The following is a 17,094-nucleotide window of genomic DNA, read 5'->3' as shown; positions in this document are numbered from 1 at the left end:
CTTAAGGCTCACTTACGCCTACACCTCCGGAGTGAACATATATTTGGCACCAAGAAACAAAGGACTGATCGTTAAAATTAAATAAAATTCACAAAAACCGTATATAGAAATGCATTATATCGACCGTTCTCTCAACTAAGCGGCTACTAACATTCACAAATAGAAATGCTAAGCTGATGGCTAACGGTTGTGACCACATTTAGTGCAATCACATCATTTATCAAAATTACGAGAATTATCACTTCTTCCAATATTTACTCATCTGTACTGACACTAAACAATACATTTCAGCAGGATGCACAATAATATAACTCATGTTATAACCGTTTTTCTTACCATACCAGCGCACCTGTCACGGACACGTCCTCATTCGAGGACCCCCTGCAGAACAGTGGCTAAATATGGTGCACCCATGGTCAACGCTACCAGTTCTAAGTACTGAGAGAGCGGTCAGGGAGGGGGGGGGGGGGAGGGGAGGGCTGCGAGAGGAGTAAGTTTCCTGTTGGTTGAACCACCTGATGCCATGAACTATCGATACCTTGCAAAACCTCCTTAAATCTTTTTGTTTAGCCTTGCCCACAGATTCCTTTTTATCAAGATCACCACCTTCTACCAATCTCTGGTTACTCCTACCCTTCTGTTACCCAAAAATTCGTACTTCATTCACTCACTCATACTCTCATGGAGGGGTAAAGGACCGTTGTAGGATGTGCGACAAGTAAAAATAAAACACAGTTCTATCCATTCTCAGATCCAATCTCCAACGTATGTGAAAATGGAGTATCATTTCCTTGTGATACACAGAACTCCGATGATCAACACAGTGAGCCTCTCATGTTATTAGCTAGCAAGGCTTAAATGGAGCATACTAACAGTACCGCCTCAACCGTAAACTCTAATTTCCAACTTTTATCTCTGTATCCAATAACATCTCGTGCATATTACAACACCAACCAGTTTCTCTTTTTTGTACCTCAGTCAGGGACTGCAAGAGTGATGTACACGTGGCACTTTGTTGTCGTGGTCCTCATTCCGAAAACTGCTTTGGCACAGCTTTCCTCCCTTGCCTCTTCTGTGCGAGTTCGTTCCACCCTGTTGTGTCCTAATACAGGATAGAGGGAAGGCAGGGGTTTCTGAGGTCAGTCATGCTGGTGAAGTCCTGCTAGAAAGAGAACACAGACTCGAGTGGGAGGAGAACTGTACTACGCAGTACGTTCACCTCGTCTTCCATGGGACCATTTGCAGTAATCCAAGGCTCCATGACTGCTGCTGACAACTGAACATTACTTTGGACTGCCTGCATCCCTTCATGCTTAATGCATTCCGCGAAAGCGATGGCATTTTCCATCAGGTTAACGCACTCACTCATCTTGCCTGTCTTCCACTCACGCCGTAGAATAGACGTGCAGGGTTCGAATGGTGCCATCAGAAGATCACTTTAAGGTTGAATGGCGCGCTGTGGTCTTCAGGGATGAAAGCAGATTCTGCATGCACGGGAACGACGGTCGTTTGCACGTACGGCATAGACCTGGTGAGCGCTGTCTCACAGAGTGCTTTCGTCCAAGACGGGTCTGAATGTCTGGGGTGCGATAAGCTACAACTCTCTCACCTTTGGTGTTTCTGGAGGGGACGATAAGCAGGGCTTGAAAAGTCCAGAATGTTGTTAGATCCGTTCTTTTGCCGTTCTTGCAACAGGAAGATGATGTGTTGTTCCAACAGGACAATGTTCGACACACACAGCCCGTGAATCTCAACAAACTACGCAAGATGTGCAACAACTTCCACGGCCAGCACGCTCTCCAATTGTCTCCAATCCAGCACGTGTAGGATATGATGAGACGAAAAGAATCTATTCCGACTGTTCAACAAACAACTCTACAGAAGTACGAAAACAGGTAAAACAGGCGTAGCATAACGTACCCCAGGACAGTATTCGCCATCAATACCATCGACTGGATGCCAGAGTCAGCGCCTGCATTCCCGCCTGAGGAGGCTACACCACGTACTAATATGGGCGTTTCAGTATGAGTCAGTACCTGGTGCCTCAAAATGTCTTGTCCTATTGATCTGTAAATCTACTCATTTCAAGTACTCCCTATGTACCGTTGGAAAAATAAATCTTGAGTAAATTGATAACCTCTAAAAGTGCCTACAATCTTTTTTTTCCGGCAGGGTATATATACTACTGGCCATTAAAACTGCTACACCAAAAATAAATGCAGATGATAAACGGGTATTCATTGGACAAATATATTATACTAGATCTGACACGTGATTACATTTTCACGCAGTTTGGGTGCATAGATCATGAGAAATCAGTACCCCGAACTACCACCTCCGGCCGTAATAACGGCCTTGATACGCCTGGGCATTTAGTCAGACATAGCGTGTACAGGAACAGCTGCCCATGCAGCTTCAACACGATACCACAGTTCATCAAGAGTAGTGACTGGCGTATTGTGACGAGCCAGTTGCTCGGCCACCATTGCCCAGACGTTTTCAACTGGTGAGAGATCTGGAGAACGTGCTGGCCAGGGCAGCAGTCGAACATTTTCTGTATCCAGAAAGGCCCGTACAGGACCTGCAACATGCGGTCGTGCATTATACTGCTGAAAAGTAGGGTTTCGCAGGGATCGAATGAAGGGTAGAGCCACGGGTCGTAACACATCTGAAATGTAACGTTCTCTGTTGAAAGCGCCGTCAATGCGAACAAGAGGTGACCGAGACGTCTAACCAGTGGCAACCCATACCATCACGCCGGGTGATACGCCAGTATGGCGATGAAGAATACACGCTTTCAATGTGCGTTCACCGCGATGTCGCCAAACACGGACGCGACCATCATGATGCTGTAAACAGAACCTCGATTCATCCGAAAAAAATGACGTTTTACCATTCGTGCACCCAGGTTCGTCGTAGAGTAAACCATTGCAGGCGCTCCTGTCTGTGATGCAGCTTCAAGGGTAACCGCTGCCATGGTCTCCGAGCTGATAGGCCATGCTTTTGCAAACGTCGTCGAACTGTTCGTGCAGATGGTTGTTGTCTTGCAAACGTCCCCATCTGTTGACTCAGGGATCGAGACGTGGCTCCACGATCCGTTATAGCCATTCGGATAAGATGCCTGTCATCTCGACTGCTAGTGATCGTTGGGATACGGCACGGTGTTCCGTATTACCCTCCAGAACCCACCGATTCCATATTCTGCTGACAGTCATTGGATCTCGACCAACGCGAGTAGCAATGTCGCGATACGACAAAGCGTAATCGCGATAGGCTGCAATCCGACCTTTATCAAAGTCGGACACGTGATGGTACGCATTTCTCCTCCTTACACGAAGCATCACAGCAACGTTTCACCAGGCAACGCCGGCCAACTGCTGTTTGTGTATGAGGATTCGGTTGGAAACTTTCCTCATGTCAGCACGTTGTGGGTGTCGCCACCGACGCCAACTTTGTGTGAATGCTCTGAAAAGCTAATCATTTGCATATCACAGCATCTTCCTCCTGTCGGTTAAATTTCACGTCTGTAGCACGTTATCTTCGTTGTGTAGCAATTTTAATGGCCAATAGTGTACATGTCGGTTGGCGCCGGTGGCGACACCTACAACGTGCTGACATGAGAAAAGTTTCAAACCGATTTCTCATACACAAACAGCAGTTGACCGGCGTTCCCTGGTGAAACGTTGTTGTGATGCCTCGTGTAGGGAGGAGAGACGCGTACCATCACGTTTCCGACTTCGATAAAGGTCGGATGGTAACCTATTGCGATTGCGGTTTATCGTATCGCGACATTGCTGCTCGCGTTGGTCGAGATCCAATGTCTGTTAGCAGAATATGGAATCGGTGGGTTCAGGAGGGTAATACGGAACGCCGTGCTGGATCCCAACGGCCTCGTATCACTAGCACAGGCATCTTATCCGCATGGCTGTAACGGATCGTACAGCCACGTCTCGATCCCTGAGTCAATAGATGGGGACGTTTGCAAGACAACAACCATCTGCCCGAACAGTTCGAAGACGTTTGAAGCAGCATTGACTATCAGCTCGGAGACCATGACAGCGGTTACCCTTGACGCTGCATCACAGACAGGAGCGCCTGCAATGGTGTACTCAACGACGAACCTGAGTGCACGAATGGCAAAATGTCATTATTTCCGATGAATCCAGGTTTTGTTTACAGCATCATGATGGTTGCATCCGTATTTGGCGACATCGCGGTGAACGCACATTGGAAGCGTGTATTCGTTATCGCCATAATGGCGTATCACCCGGCGTGATGGTATGGGGTGCCATTGGTCACCACTTGTTCGCATTGACGGTACAGTGGACCTTACATTTCAGATGTGTTACGATAAGTGGCTCTACCCTTCATTCGATCCCTGCGAAAGCCTACATTTCAGCAGGATAATGCACGACCGCATGTTGCAGGCCCTATACGGGCCTTTCTGGATACAGAAAATGTTCGATTGCTGCCATGGCTATCACATTCTTCAGATCTCTCACCAATTGAAAGCGTCTGGTCAATGGTGGCCGAGCAACTGGCTCTCACAATACGTCAGACACTACTCTTGATGAACTGTGGTATCGTGTTGAAGCTGCATGGGCACTTGTACCTGTACACGTTATCCAAGCTCTGTTTGACTCAATGCCCAGGCGTATCAAGGCCGTTATTACGGCCAGAGGTGGTTGTTCTGGGTACTGATTTCTCAGGATCTATGCACCCAAACTGCGTGAAAATGTAATCACATGTCAGTTCTAGTATAATATATTTGTGCGATGAATACCCGTTTATCATCTGGATTTCTTCTTGGTGTAGGAATTTTAATGGCCAGTAGTGTATATGAAATTTGCAGTATGAAGCGGAAAATAGTGAACACTGTTGAAAAAGTTTTTCTTCAACTTCGTGTCTCACTCTAAATTTTAAAAATGTCTGCTATGACCCTTAATATGACTGTTTTTTGAAAAGTTTCTGCTATGACACTTAATATGACTGTTTCTAATATAATGCCTATGTCACATCAGTGTTGTTGAAGCACAATTTCAATATACATTTATGTCCATATTCTGCAAGTCCTTGTGGAGTGCATGCAGAGGATTCTTCCAATTGAACCAGTTGTTAGGGTTTCTTCACGTTCCATTCATGTACGGAGCGCGGGAAGAAAGATTGCTTAAACGCGTCTGAGTGCGCTGTAATTAGTGTAAACCCGTCACCGCGATCTCTACGAGAGCGAGGCACAGGGAGTTGTAGTATATTCCGAAATTCATCACCTAAAGCCGGTTGCTTAAACGTTGTTAACTACGCATACACGAAATATTTAGCGACTGTCTTCGAGCATTTACCTGTTCAGTGTTTTCAGCATCTCCGAGAAACTTCCTCGAGCATCAAACAAACATGTGACCATTCGTGCTGACTTCTCTCTACGCATTCAATATCCCCTGTAGTCCTGTTTGGTACTGGGCCTCCACACTTAAGCATTATTCTTGTGTGAGTCGCATGAGTGTTCCGTAAGCAGTCATCCTGAATTTTCCCCCTAGCCTAACAATGAACCGAACTCTAGCACTTGCTTTATCTGTCATTCAACAGTATGTGCTCGTACATTTCATACCCTACATCTTTGTATCAGTCGACTGATTCCAATTGTTACTTACTGATATTACGGTCTTTTGTTTTGTGAAGTGCACAGCTTTACATTTCAGAACATCTTTTGATCACTTCGAAATCTTATCGAACCCAATTGAATATTTGTGCAGTTCTTATCATTAGAGCTGACCGCAGCATTTGTCAAAGTGCAGAGATTACTATTAATATTGTGTGCAGTGTCATCAATATACAACGCGCACAGAAAGTATCCCAATATACATTTCTTAGGCATATCGGAACTTCCTTCTACATCTGTCGATGACTTTCCATTCAAGATAACGTGTTGCGTCTGCTCTAACAAGAAATCCCCAATCCAGTCACAAATTTCGGTTAATATCTCAGACGGTCGTACTTTCGGTACCAACCGTACATGTGGTGCTGAGCAAAATGTTTTCGGAAGACAATAAATGACCAGACTGCTTTGATGCATGACTCACGATATCATGCGGACAGCACAAGCTGGGTTTAAAATGATCGTTGTTTTCGGAATCCATGAGGGTTGGCATAGGGGAGATCATTCTGTTAAATAGTTGCAGATTGGTTGGTGAGATAGAAAAATGTACATTTAGCGCTGTAAAAGTAGCAACAAGTGCACATGGTTTTAACAGAAACCATCAGTGACTCTAAAACAATTTTCTGTAAGATGGGCATTAGTTGTCTTCGAAAATAACGGACAAAAACAAAAATACTACGATTTATCGACAGAACTTTTTGTCAGTAAAATAAAAATGAGAGTTTTTGATGAAGAAAGATGGTTGTGATGCAGCTGAGTTTTGCTCGAGTCACGTTGACAGAAGGAAACTGAGTGACGCTGAAGCGAAATTTTGTCTTCCAGGGTGATAGGCTCAGCTCGAACAATACATACACACTTCAGTCTGTGGTAGAATAATTCTAGATAATATGAACAAGCGTGCGCTTCTGTGTCGAAATAGTGGAAAAATGCGTAGCAAATTCTGTTGTTAAATTTTAGTTTTAATACAAGGAATGTACGGAGCAAATGGAATTTTAGCCGGTTGATCTTGTGGAATTTTGAAGTATTGTTCCATTGTATCAGGTAGTAACTATACTTTTCAAGTTTGTGTATCTGTTGTTCTAGAAGAAAAGGCAAACAACCAACCTGAAAAATGAGATGCACAGTAAGAACGAAGAAAACTCTCGTCTTTGGCATTGGAGGGGGCATGCTCGTAGTGGGAGTGTTCTTGGGAGGATTCATGAGCATGATAGTGGACAGTATTTTAAAATCTGTGAGTATTTAATATTTAATGAAATGTGTTTTATTTAAAAATATAACTTTCCTAACAATATTTTTTCTCTCTCGCCAGCAACTAGTTTTATCTGAAGGTTCGACGAGCTACAACAACTGGATAGAACTTCCCATCCCGATGTACATGGAATTCTACATTTTCAATGTTTCCAACGCAGATGAGTACGAACAGGATCCAACAATTAAACCGAATTTAGTGGAAATGGGACCATATGTATACAGGCAAGTTTTTTTCTTCTTTTGGATTATCTGAGAATCTAAAATCTGGAAATGATCAACATGTGCCGTTTGACTATGGAGGAACAATCACTTGTAACTTCAAAACGTTCATGTTTTCAGGGAATATCATAAAAGAAATATCACAGCCTGGAATGAGAACGAAACGGTAACTTTTCAGAATATAAGAACATGGTACTTTGATGAAACAAATTCTGTTGGCCCTGAAGATGATCTTGTCACAACTATAAACGTCGTGCCTGCGGTACGTAGAGACTGTTTTCATCGCAATTGACTGCCGAGTTTACACAATGCTATTACAGAGAAAATTCTTCCTTGGCATGCAAATTTGCTGGTTTTGGTAGTATTAATTATAACTGTCTTTTTTGTAGGTTTTTTTTTCGATTTTGTACCATTCTCCCAATTCTGCATGATTACTAGAGTCTTCATGAGTTCCATAGTCTGAATAGTATTTGATACATATCCAATCTGTTTCTTATCTCACAATTCTTTGGGCCTATTGAGCCCTCCCCCCTTTCCCACTTTCCCTTATTGGCTAACTGAAAGTTATAGATGCTTTAGTAGATAACCCACAACTTTCTCATAGTGCTGGTACAGTTTAATTTTTTCCTTTTTTAATACCTCCCCGTCCCGTCTTTTAAATGACTGCTTAATTTGGATATTCTCTTATAACATTTCCAGTTCCTCTATACGTTACACTTGCATAGCTTGTTCTGATCTAAATATACAGTGTGAAGAACTTCTTTAATTATACTTTAATACATTCTACCATCGGAACTCGTTACTTGAAGAAACTTTTGGTGTCCTAGATCTGGCTGTCCGCAGTGGTCGAGCGGTTCTAGGCGCTTCAGTCTGGAACAGCACGACCGCTACGGTCGCAGGTTCGAATCCTGCCTCGGGTGTGGATGTGTATAATATCCTTAGGTTAGTTAGGTTTAAGTAGTTCTAAGTTCCAGGGGACTCATGACCTCAGATGTTGAGTCCAATAGTGCTCAGAGCCACTTGAACCATTTCCTGGATCTGCCACTTCATATGCCCGCTTACTTTGCTCTTCCCGTAATGTTGCCTCTTATGCTTGTGGAAAGGCTCAGTTCTCCTCCCATATGAGTAAGGCTTTAATGTTTAGATTGTTTTAATTCTCGTTTGTCTCAATTTTAATCACTTTATTTAAGTCATGTATTTCAATAATCAGAATTTTGTCCTAAACTTAATGTTGTTCAAATGGCTCTGAGCACTACGCGACGTAACTTCTGAGGTCATCAGTCGCCTAGAACTTAGAACTAATTAAACCTAACTAACCTAAGGACATCACACACATCCATGCCCGAGGCAGGATTCGAACCTGCGACCGTAGCGGTCGCTCGGCTCCAGACTGTAGCGCCTAGAACCGCACGGCCACTCCCGCCGGCAAAGGTAATGTGGACGGACTCCGAAATTTCTCCGAGGAAACTGATCAAACATTCAGTGATATATTGACTTGAATTAAATGTCATTTTTCTTAACTGTTTACACAATCTGACTGTTCCTTTGACTTTTGCTCTTGCCACATTTTCTATTGTATTTCCTGTTTAACAGAGGTGTCCATAGTATTATAATAATTACACTGAAGCGCCAAAGAAACTGGTATAGGCATGCGTATTGAAATACAGAGATATGTAAACAGCTAGAATACGGTGCTACGGTCGGCAACGCCTATATAAGACAACAAGTGTCTGGCGCAGTTGTTTGATCGGTTACTGCTGCTACAATGGCAGGTTATCAAGATGTAAGTGAGTTTGAGCGTGGTGTTATAGTCGAAGCACGAGCGATGGGTTACAGCATCTCCGAGGTAGTGATGAAGTTGGGATTTTCGCGTACGACCATTTCACGAGTCTACCGTGTACACCAGGAATCCGGTAAAACATCAAATCTCCGACATCGCTGCGGCCGGAAATAGATTCTAAAGAACAGGACTAACGACAAATGGCCGCCTCAGGAGACACCGCCTTAACGTAGCGCTGTCCGTGCGGGCGAGGAGGTTTGCGTGCTCTGGATCCAGAGAGCTATGCCAGCGGTAGCGTAGCTACCAGCATGGTCACTCATGCTGGACAGGCCGAAGGAGAGGAACCGGATCAAGTGTGTCTCACAACGACCTATCAATCCTGTCTCCTGTCCTATCCTATCCTAAGCCTATCCTTTTACCTTGTCATTTTCAATTCCCTACAACATGGAGCAGGGAGGGCTCTAGAGGCGTGGTGAAGCCAGTCTCCCTAAGGGAGTAAACCCGATACAAATCCAGATCCTCCAGGTTGTGGGTTGGTCATGGGGCTAACAATATCATATCGGAAAAAGCTCATTGTACAACAACCAATTCACAGAGAGAACCGGACTGTCTCAAGACAACCAAGGCAGGTCAAACGACAACGATTTTGGTATATCGGAACAGGGAATGTAACAAGTATCTTTCAAGCGGAAGCCAGTAGGAAGCTCGAGGAGGAATTACTGAGGTACCGAGTTGCTGTATCAGCACTGCAAGAGATAAATTGGAAACAAACAGAGGTGATTGATCTCCAGCATTATACCTTGATCAATAGCGGGGAAGAAGAAAATAGATTGGGAACAGGTTTTATGGTTAAGAAGTCCGTCAGTCACGCCATGGTGGAATATGAAACAATAAACCCCAGATTATGTCGATTGAGGCTGAAGGGAAAATTCTGCAGCTTGTCGCTGATTAGCGTGCATGCCCCAACGGAAGATGCAGCTGAAGGAGAGAAAGACGAATTTTATGAGAAATTGGAGCAAGAATATGATAAGCTGCCAAAATATGATGTCAAAATTATCCTGGGTGATTGTAATGCTAAAGTAGGTAAAGAAGGAAAGACGAATTTTATGAGAAATTGGAGCAAGAATATGATAAGCTGCCAAAGTATGACGTCAAAATTATCCTGGGGGATTGTAATGCTAAAGTAGGTAAAGAGAAAGGCATATATTCATAGTAATCACCTGCAATCAAATAACAATGGTTGGAAACTGACTGAATTTGCTTTTAGCAAAAGACTAGTGATTAAAAGCAAGTGTTTCCCCACACAAAGACATTCATAAGGAGACTTGGATATCACCAGATGGGTTGACGAGAAATCAAATATATCATGTACTGATAGATGGACGACATGCCTCAGATATTTTGAATGTGATTAGCCGCAGAGGAGCGGATATTGACTCAGACCATCTTTTGGTAAGAATCAATACCTTAGAAAGGATTGCAATTAGAGCCAGAAGGGCTGGGTTGGAGAAAAGTAAGGTCTACAGTGTGAAGACAAAGAATGTTACGGAGACCTACATGAAATAATGTGGCTATGTTTAAAGAGAAGAGAAGGGTAGCTAAGAATTTAGCGCGGATTAAAAAGAGAGTAGAGGAAAGGGAAAGAATGGATGAAATACAGTGAAAATAAGCAGGGCAGGAAATTCTTTTATGGAGTGGGACAAATAAAGAGAGGATGGACATGGTGAATGATGAGACAGGCAGTTTGATAGTTGGGAAGGAAAAAATAAAAGAAACATGGGCACAACAATTTGAAATGTTGCTGTCAAACAGACACGTCGTAAGTGAAGAGAGAAATGAAGGGGATATAGAAGAAACTGAAAAAGAACAGGAGATGGATGGAGATGATGATGCAGCAGACACACAGCCACCATCGATAGAAGAGCTAAGAGTAATTATAAAGCAACTTGGGAATAACAAAGCTCCTGGACACGACCTGGTAAGGGCGGAAATGATAAAACCCGGAGATGAAATATTAGTACGGAGGATACATAAAATAATTACAATGGCCTGGGAAACAGAGAAAATGCCAGAGGACTGGACGTTAGCAACCATCTGCCCTATACATAAGAAAGGATCACATATGCAATGTAAGAGCTACCGAGGAGTATCTCTGCTCAGTATCGTGTACAAAATCCTTTCTACGGCTATAAAAATTTTCAAATGTGTGTGAAATCTTATGGGACTCAACTGCTAAGGTCATCAGTCCCTAAGCTTACACACTACTTAACTTAAATTATCCTAAGGACAAACACACAAACCCATGCCCGAGGGAGGACTCGAATCTCCGCTGGGACCAGCCGCACAGTCCATGACTGCAGCGCCCCAGACCGCTCGGCTAATCCAGCGCGGCTCTACGGCTATAACATGGAGAGTAAGTAGAAGAGTAGAAAAGATTCTAGACGAGTACCAGGTAGGTTTTAGATCTGGGAGGTCTACAGCTGACCATACCTTTACAGTAAGTATGATGCTGGAGAATACTTACGTATTTAATGTAAGATTCGAACATCACTTTATAGACTTTCAACTGGCCTATGACAGAGTTAAAAGATCAGCACTGTGGGAAACAATGCAGACATTCATATTTCCTAAGAAGCTAATAAAATTAACTATGATGACCCTGGAAAACAGCAAAAGCCAGGTTAAAGTTCAGGGTTGTCTGTCAAGATCGCTCCCAACGGAAGAACGCCTAAGACAGGGAGACCCATTATCCCCGGTACTATTCAACCTGGTATTAGAAAATGCAGTAAGATCAATAACCACAAACCCAGGAGGCAATATTTACAATAGTCTACTGCAAATCTTAGGCTATGCAGATGATGTAGTAATAAGTGCTAGAAGTATGAAGGCACTCACATCAGCCATCAAAGAGTTTGAAGCCGCTGCCAACAACCTTGGTTTAGAAATTAGTGAGATAAAATCTAAGAATATGGCCACTGAGAGAGTTAGTAGAAACACAGATGATCTACATTTAGAAGGGTACAGTTTTGAAAGAGTAGATAACTTTATTTATCTTGGCTCAGTAGTAACATCACAAAACGAAGTGGAGGCAGATATAACAAACCGAAGTAAGGCTGCAGACAGATCATATAGATCACTATATACCATGCTCAAAAGTAAGAACCTAAGTAGAAAACTAAAACTGACATTCTACAAAATAGTGATCAAACCAGCAGTGAGGCATGGGTACTGACGGAAGCTCTGGAAAAAAAGTTAAATGTATGGGTAAGGAAAGTGCTGAGGAAGATGTTTGGTCCTGTAAAAGAAGGTGAGATATGGAGAATTAGGACTAATGAAGAAATAAGGCCTCTGTATAAAGAACCTGATTTGGTAACCTCAATCAAAATGGGAAGGCTTAGAACATGTCCAGTATATGACAGAAAAAAGGCTCCCGAAGAAGATGATGATGGGACATGCTGGCGATAGAAGAAGGAGAGGAAGACCGAGTGTGAAATAGCTGGAAGATGTGGAAGCCGACCTGAGAGCAGTGGGAGTGACGAGGTGGCGCAGGCGTGCTGAAGACCGAGACGATTGGAAATCTGCGATTGAGGAGGCCAAGGTCCTCAGAGGACCGTAGTGCCGTGGAGTAAGTAAGTAAGTAAGTGAGTAACGACATCTGAAGAGAATCGTTCAGGGTGGCAGAAGTGTAGTCCTTCCGCAAATTGCTGCAGATTTCAATGCTGGGCCATTAACAAGTATCGGCGTGCGAACCATTCAACGAAACATCATCGAAATGGGCTTTCGGAGCAGAAAGCCCACTCGTGTACCCTTGATAACTGTCCGACACAAAGCTTTACGCCTCGTCTACGCCCGTCAACACCATTATACTGTTGATGACTGGAAAAATGTTGCCTGGTCGGGCGAGTCTCGTTTCATATTGTATCGAGCGGATGGACGTGTACGGGTATGGAGACAACCTCATGAATCCATGGACCCTACATGTCAGCAGGTGGAGGCTCTGTAATGGTGTGGGGCGTGTACAGTTGGAGTGGTTTGGATCTTCTGATACGTCTAGATACGACTCTGACAGGTGACACATACATAAGAATCCTGTCTGATCACCTGCATCCATTCATGTCCATTGTGCGTTCCGACGGACTTGGACAGTTCTAGCAGGACAATGCGATACCCCACACGACCAGAATTGAAGCAGAGTGCCTCCAGGAACACTCTTATTTATCAAAACTAGACATGATTGTCTTAATGGGATTTCCGCGATCGTTCCTTAAATAAAAATATGGCATTTCAGTCTTTGATCGCTATTTTTTATTTTCAATGACCGGTTTCAGGCTAGCTGCCCATCTTCAGATCATATATTGCAGTTACAGAGTAACTTGTCAGTACAGAACTATCGGTTCACTGTCACTGCCCATCTTCAGATCATGTATCGCAGTTACAGAGTAACTTGTCAGTACAGACCTATCGGTTCACTGTCACTGACAGTGAACCGATAGTTCTGTACTGACAAGTTACTCTGTAACTGCAATATATGATCTGAAGATGGGCAGCTAGCCTGAAACCGGTCATTGAAAATAAGAAATAGCGATCAAAGACGGAAATGTCATATTTTTACACACTTATTCGTTTAAACACTTCCGCTGGCCATCAAACTCCCCAGACATGAACATGAGCATATCTGGGATGCCTTGTAACGTTCTGTTCAGATGAAATTTCCACCCCTTCGTACTCTTACGGATTTATGGTCAACACTACAGGATTCATGGTGTCAGTTGCCTCCAGCACTGCTTCAGACATTAGTCGAGTGCATGCCACGTCGTGTTGTGACACTTCTGCGTGCTCGCGGAAGTTCTACACGATATTAGGCAGGTGTTCCAGTTTATTTGTCTCTTCAGTGTATTACTGTACTTTAATTTTCTCATTTGACTATTTCAGTCATACAGAACTTTATGATAACAAGCACTTTGAAACTTCCTGGCAGATTAAAACTGTGTGCCGGACCTAGACCCGAACTCGGGACCTTTGCCTTTCGCGGGCAAGTGGTAGAGCACTTGCCCGCGAAAGGCAAAGGTCCCGAGTTCGAGTCTCGGTCCGGCACACAGTTTTAATCTGCCAGGAAGTTTCATATCAGCGCACACTCCGCTGCAGAGTGAAAATCTCATTCTGTAAATATCATCCCCGCTGTGGCTAAGCCATGTCTCAGCAATACCCTTTCTTTCACCAGTGCTAGTTCTGCAAGGTTCGCAGGAGAGCTTCTGTAAAGTCTGGAAGGTAGGAGACGAGGTACTGGCAGAAGTATGTAACGTATGTAACGGAACACTCGGCGAGTAGAATTGATAGAATGTATGTGACACGAGCTCTACGGACGGCGATACTGGATGCCGAAATCTGGCCAGCGGCTTTTACGGAGCATCTCGCGTACGTCTGTATGATTTAAACTAACACGTCAGAAGATATGGTGGAGTAAGGGTCCCTGGAAAGTGAATAGTGCCCATTTACGTGACACTGCATGTCGCCGGTCGATAGAGGAGGTCTGGGAGACCTGCGTTCGCCGCCAACGAGCATACACCTCGGTTCTCCAGTGGTGGATCAAATGCGCAAAACCAACGTTACGGAGAACGTTGATACGATACGGACAAGACAAATCGCAGTGGAACCGCACGACTACGGATTTTTATTTTACAGCCCTGAGGGAGCTGATGACCCAACAACCATCGCCGGAAAGGCACACGGCCATGCGCACGATAAAAGCCAAGTTATTACAGCTGACGAGACTAAGAATGGAAGGGTGAGATTGGCGGACACAGTTGCTGCCGAAGCCCCCTCCATGCACCACGTAATACGTGAACGCCAACGACGACGAAGGACATTGATCAGGGAACTAATCTCTGAAACTGGCCAGCAAGTTGTGAACCAGCGTGATATTGCGCATGTGTTTACTGACTATTTCCGCCAGTTATATGGACCTGTACAAGTGAACCACGAGACACTACATGATGTCATCTCCGAAATGCCAGATAAAGGACCGCCTCTCGATACAGAGGCTTTGATCACAGCGATAACGGAGGAGGAGCTGACAGACGCAATTGCCAGGGGGGGCTCCGAACAAGTCCCCGGGGCAGGACGGCTTCCCAATTGAATTTTACCGCGCCTTTGCATACCTCAAGGGAGGAATGTGGATTCAGATGTACAACGAACTCCTGTTACCGCAGACTGAGATACCTGTCGAATTCACGGAGGGTATCATCATCCCAATACCTAAACCACGCGGTGGCAGAAGGCCAGGAGATTATAGACCACTCACTCTCTTGAACTGCGACTATAAGATTTTCGCGCGCATCCTTGGGGCTCGCCTACGGTCCTCAATTTCTGATAGACTCCTCATAGATCAAACATGCCTCGGCGGTAAGAGTAACGTACATACGGCGCTCGGTGACTACCGAAATATCATCGCATTAGCAGCGGCATGCCGAGTGCGTGGGGCACTAGTCGCTATTGACTTCGATCATGCGTTCGATGGAGTGGATCATATCTTTTTGCACGCAGTGATGGGCAGATTGGGAATCCCACAGGCCTTCATTCTAATGACCATGCGACTGTTACACGGCGTGCAATCAAAGGCCTCTGTGAATGGGCGGGGCACTGACTACATTCTTATTTCAAGGTCAGTTCGTCAAGGTTGCCCCCTTTCGATATTTTTGTATGCAATGGCTTTGCAACCCTGTCTATATGGTCTCCGAAGACGGCTGGAGGGAGTGCCGTTGCCACAACTGACCTTTCATTGCCGCGCTAATGTTGACGATGTGATGCTGGTGGCACGGACAGGCGACGAAGTACGTACGGCGTTGGCATGGATGCAGCGATACGGGATGGCGGCGGGAAGCGTGCTTAATCTACAGAAGTCGCGCTGCGTGAATGTCTGTCGAGGATTAAACCCGGGGGAGGAAGGCCCGCTCATGTTAGTTAACACCATAAAATGTCTAGGTGTTCCACACGGATGTGCAGCGGACAGCAGCATATTGAAGCTGATGCGGACAATGGTGCTGTTACAGAAATTAAGAGCGTTGGATATGATTCAGAGGGTGGCCTATGTTAACGTATACCTAGCACCGAGACTCACTCACGTAGCTCATGTCCTGCCCTTAACGCGCACAATGGCATCACGGATACAAGCAACTTTCGGAACTTACGTGGGTGTGGGACACCTGTTTAAGATCCAATACACAACGATTACGCTACCACCTGGAGAGGGTGGACTTGGTCTGGTGAACGTATATGAAAAGGCACGGGCGTTATTCGTCAGTACGATTTTACGACAGTGGCGCGGTCAATTTCGCAATAGCTCGGGTGCGTTGGCCGATGTACCAGCGCCCACTTCAATGCTACCCCCCGTCAATGTGGGCCATATTTCACCGAAGATTTTTTTTTTTTTTTAGCTTAACTATGTCAGAGAATCCTTCCCAACAACGACTATCGACGGCGCGAGATGTATACCAACTCTTACTGCGCCTGTGCCCCAGGAATACCCTGGAAAAGAAGTACCCAGACAAGAACTAGCGACAGATATGGCACGTTATACGGAACTTTTACCCCCCCAACGTCGATACGCTCAACATGGTATGTGGTGGTAAATAGGAAGTTCGCAACGAACCAACGGCGGCACGCGATTCATTTGGCAGACACTTCACTATGTTTCGGCTGCGCAACAGTGGACACTGATGAACATCGTTTAGCATGTGGTGGGACGGCTCCGGTGTGGCACTTGGCACGACAGATATTGGCGTTCCTGTTACGCTCCGCCCCTCACACAATTTCATCAGACACACTTTTTTTCCCCCAAGAATCTTATTTTCCGGCCCAAAAAACCAAAGCAGTGACATGGGTACGGGGAATGGTTGTGGGCTACGTCTATAGCGAATCGGAATAGGAAAAAACGGATTTTTGGCATTTTCTCCTGGATGGACACACGAAGTTGCAACAGCATAAGAAATATAGGCAACACTTCGCTAATTACCTGCGAGCCTGCCAGATGGGGTGTGACGGGTGAGAGATGAGATTCACTAAGAAGCCGAGATAGACATCGATCACTCTTACGGACCCTTAGTTAAATTTCGAGAAGACGACCCAGTCTTACACCAACGTCTGGAGAACGGGTCGATAGATGGCTCTCTTGCTCTATCGAACGTCGGGTCGT

General features: G+C 44.8%; 1 protein-coding gene across 3 annotated transcripts in view; it reads left to right on the top strand.

Annotated features, from left to right (window-relative positions):
• The window catches only part of LOC124622560 (protein croquemort-like), an 86,983-nt gene that overhangs the window by 13,337 nt on the left and 56,552 nt on the right, over positions 1 to 17,094 (top strand). For 2 of the 3 annotated variants that reach the window (XM_047148299.1, XM_047148300.1), the window contains exons 2-4: positions 6,740 to 6,884; positions 6,963 to 7,126; positions 7,244 to 7,385. In XM_047148299.1, coding sequence (XP_047004255.1) covers positions 6,765 to 6,884; positions 6,963 to 7,126; positions 7,244 to 7,385 — 426 coding nt within the window. In that variant the 5' untranslated portion in view covers positions 6,740 to 6,764. Of the gene's footprint in view, positions 1 to 6,736; positions 6,885 to 6,962; positions 7,127 to 7,243; positions 7,386 to 17,094 lie in introns of all 3 variants that reach the window. The other variant, XM_047148298.1, reaches the window with a different exon arrangement.

Source organism: Schistocerca americana, chromosome 7 (assembly GCF_021461395.2).
Source record: "Schistocerca americana isolate TAMUIC-IGC-003095 chromosome 7, iqSchAmer2.1, whole genome shotgun sequence".
In the NCBI taxonomy this organism is placed as follows: domain Eukaryota; kingdom Metazoa; phylum Arthropoda; class Insecta; order Orthoptera; family Acrididae; genus Schistocerca; species Schistocerca americana.
Note: the sequence above shows the minus strand (reverse complement) of the source record. Positions and strands in the feature narration are given on the sequence as shown.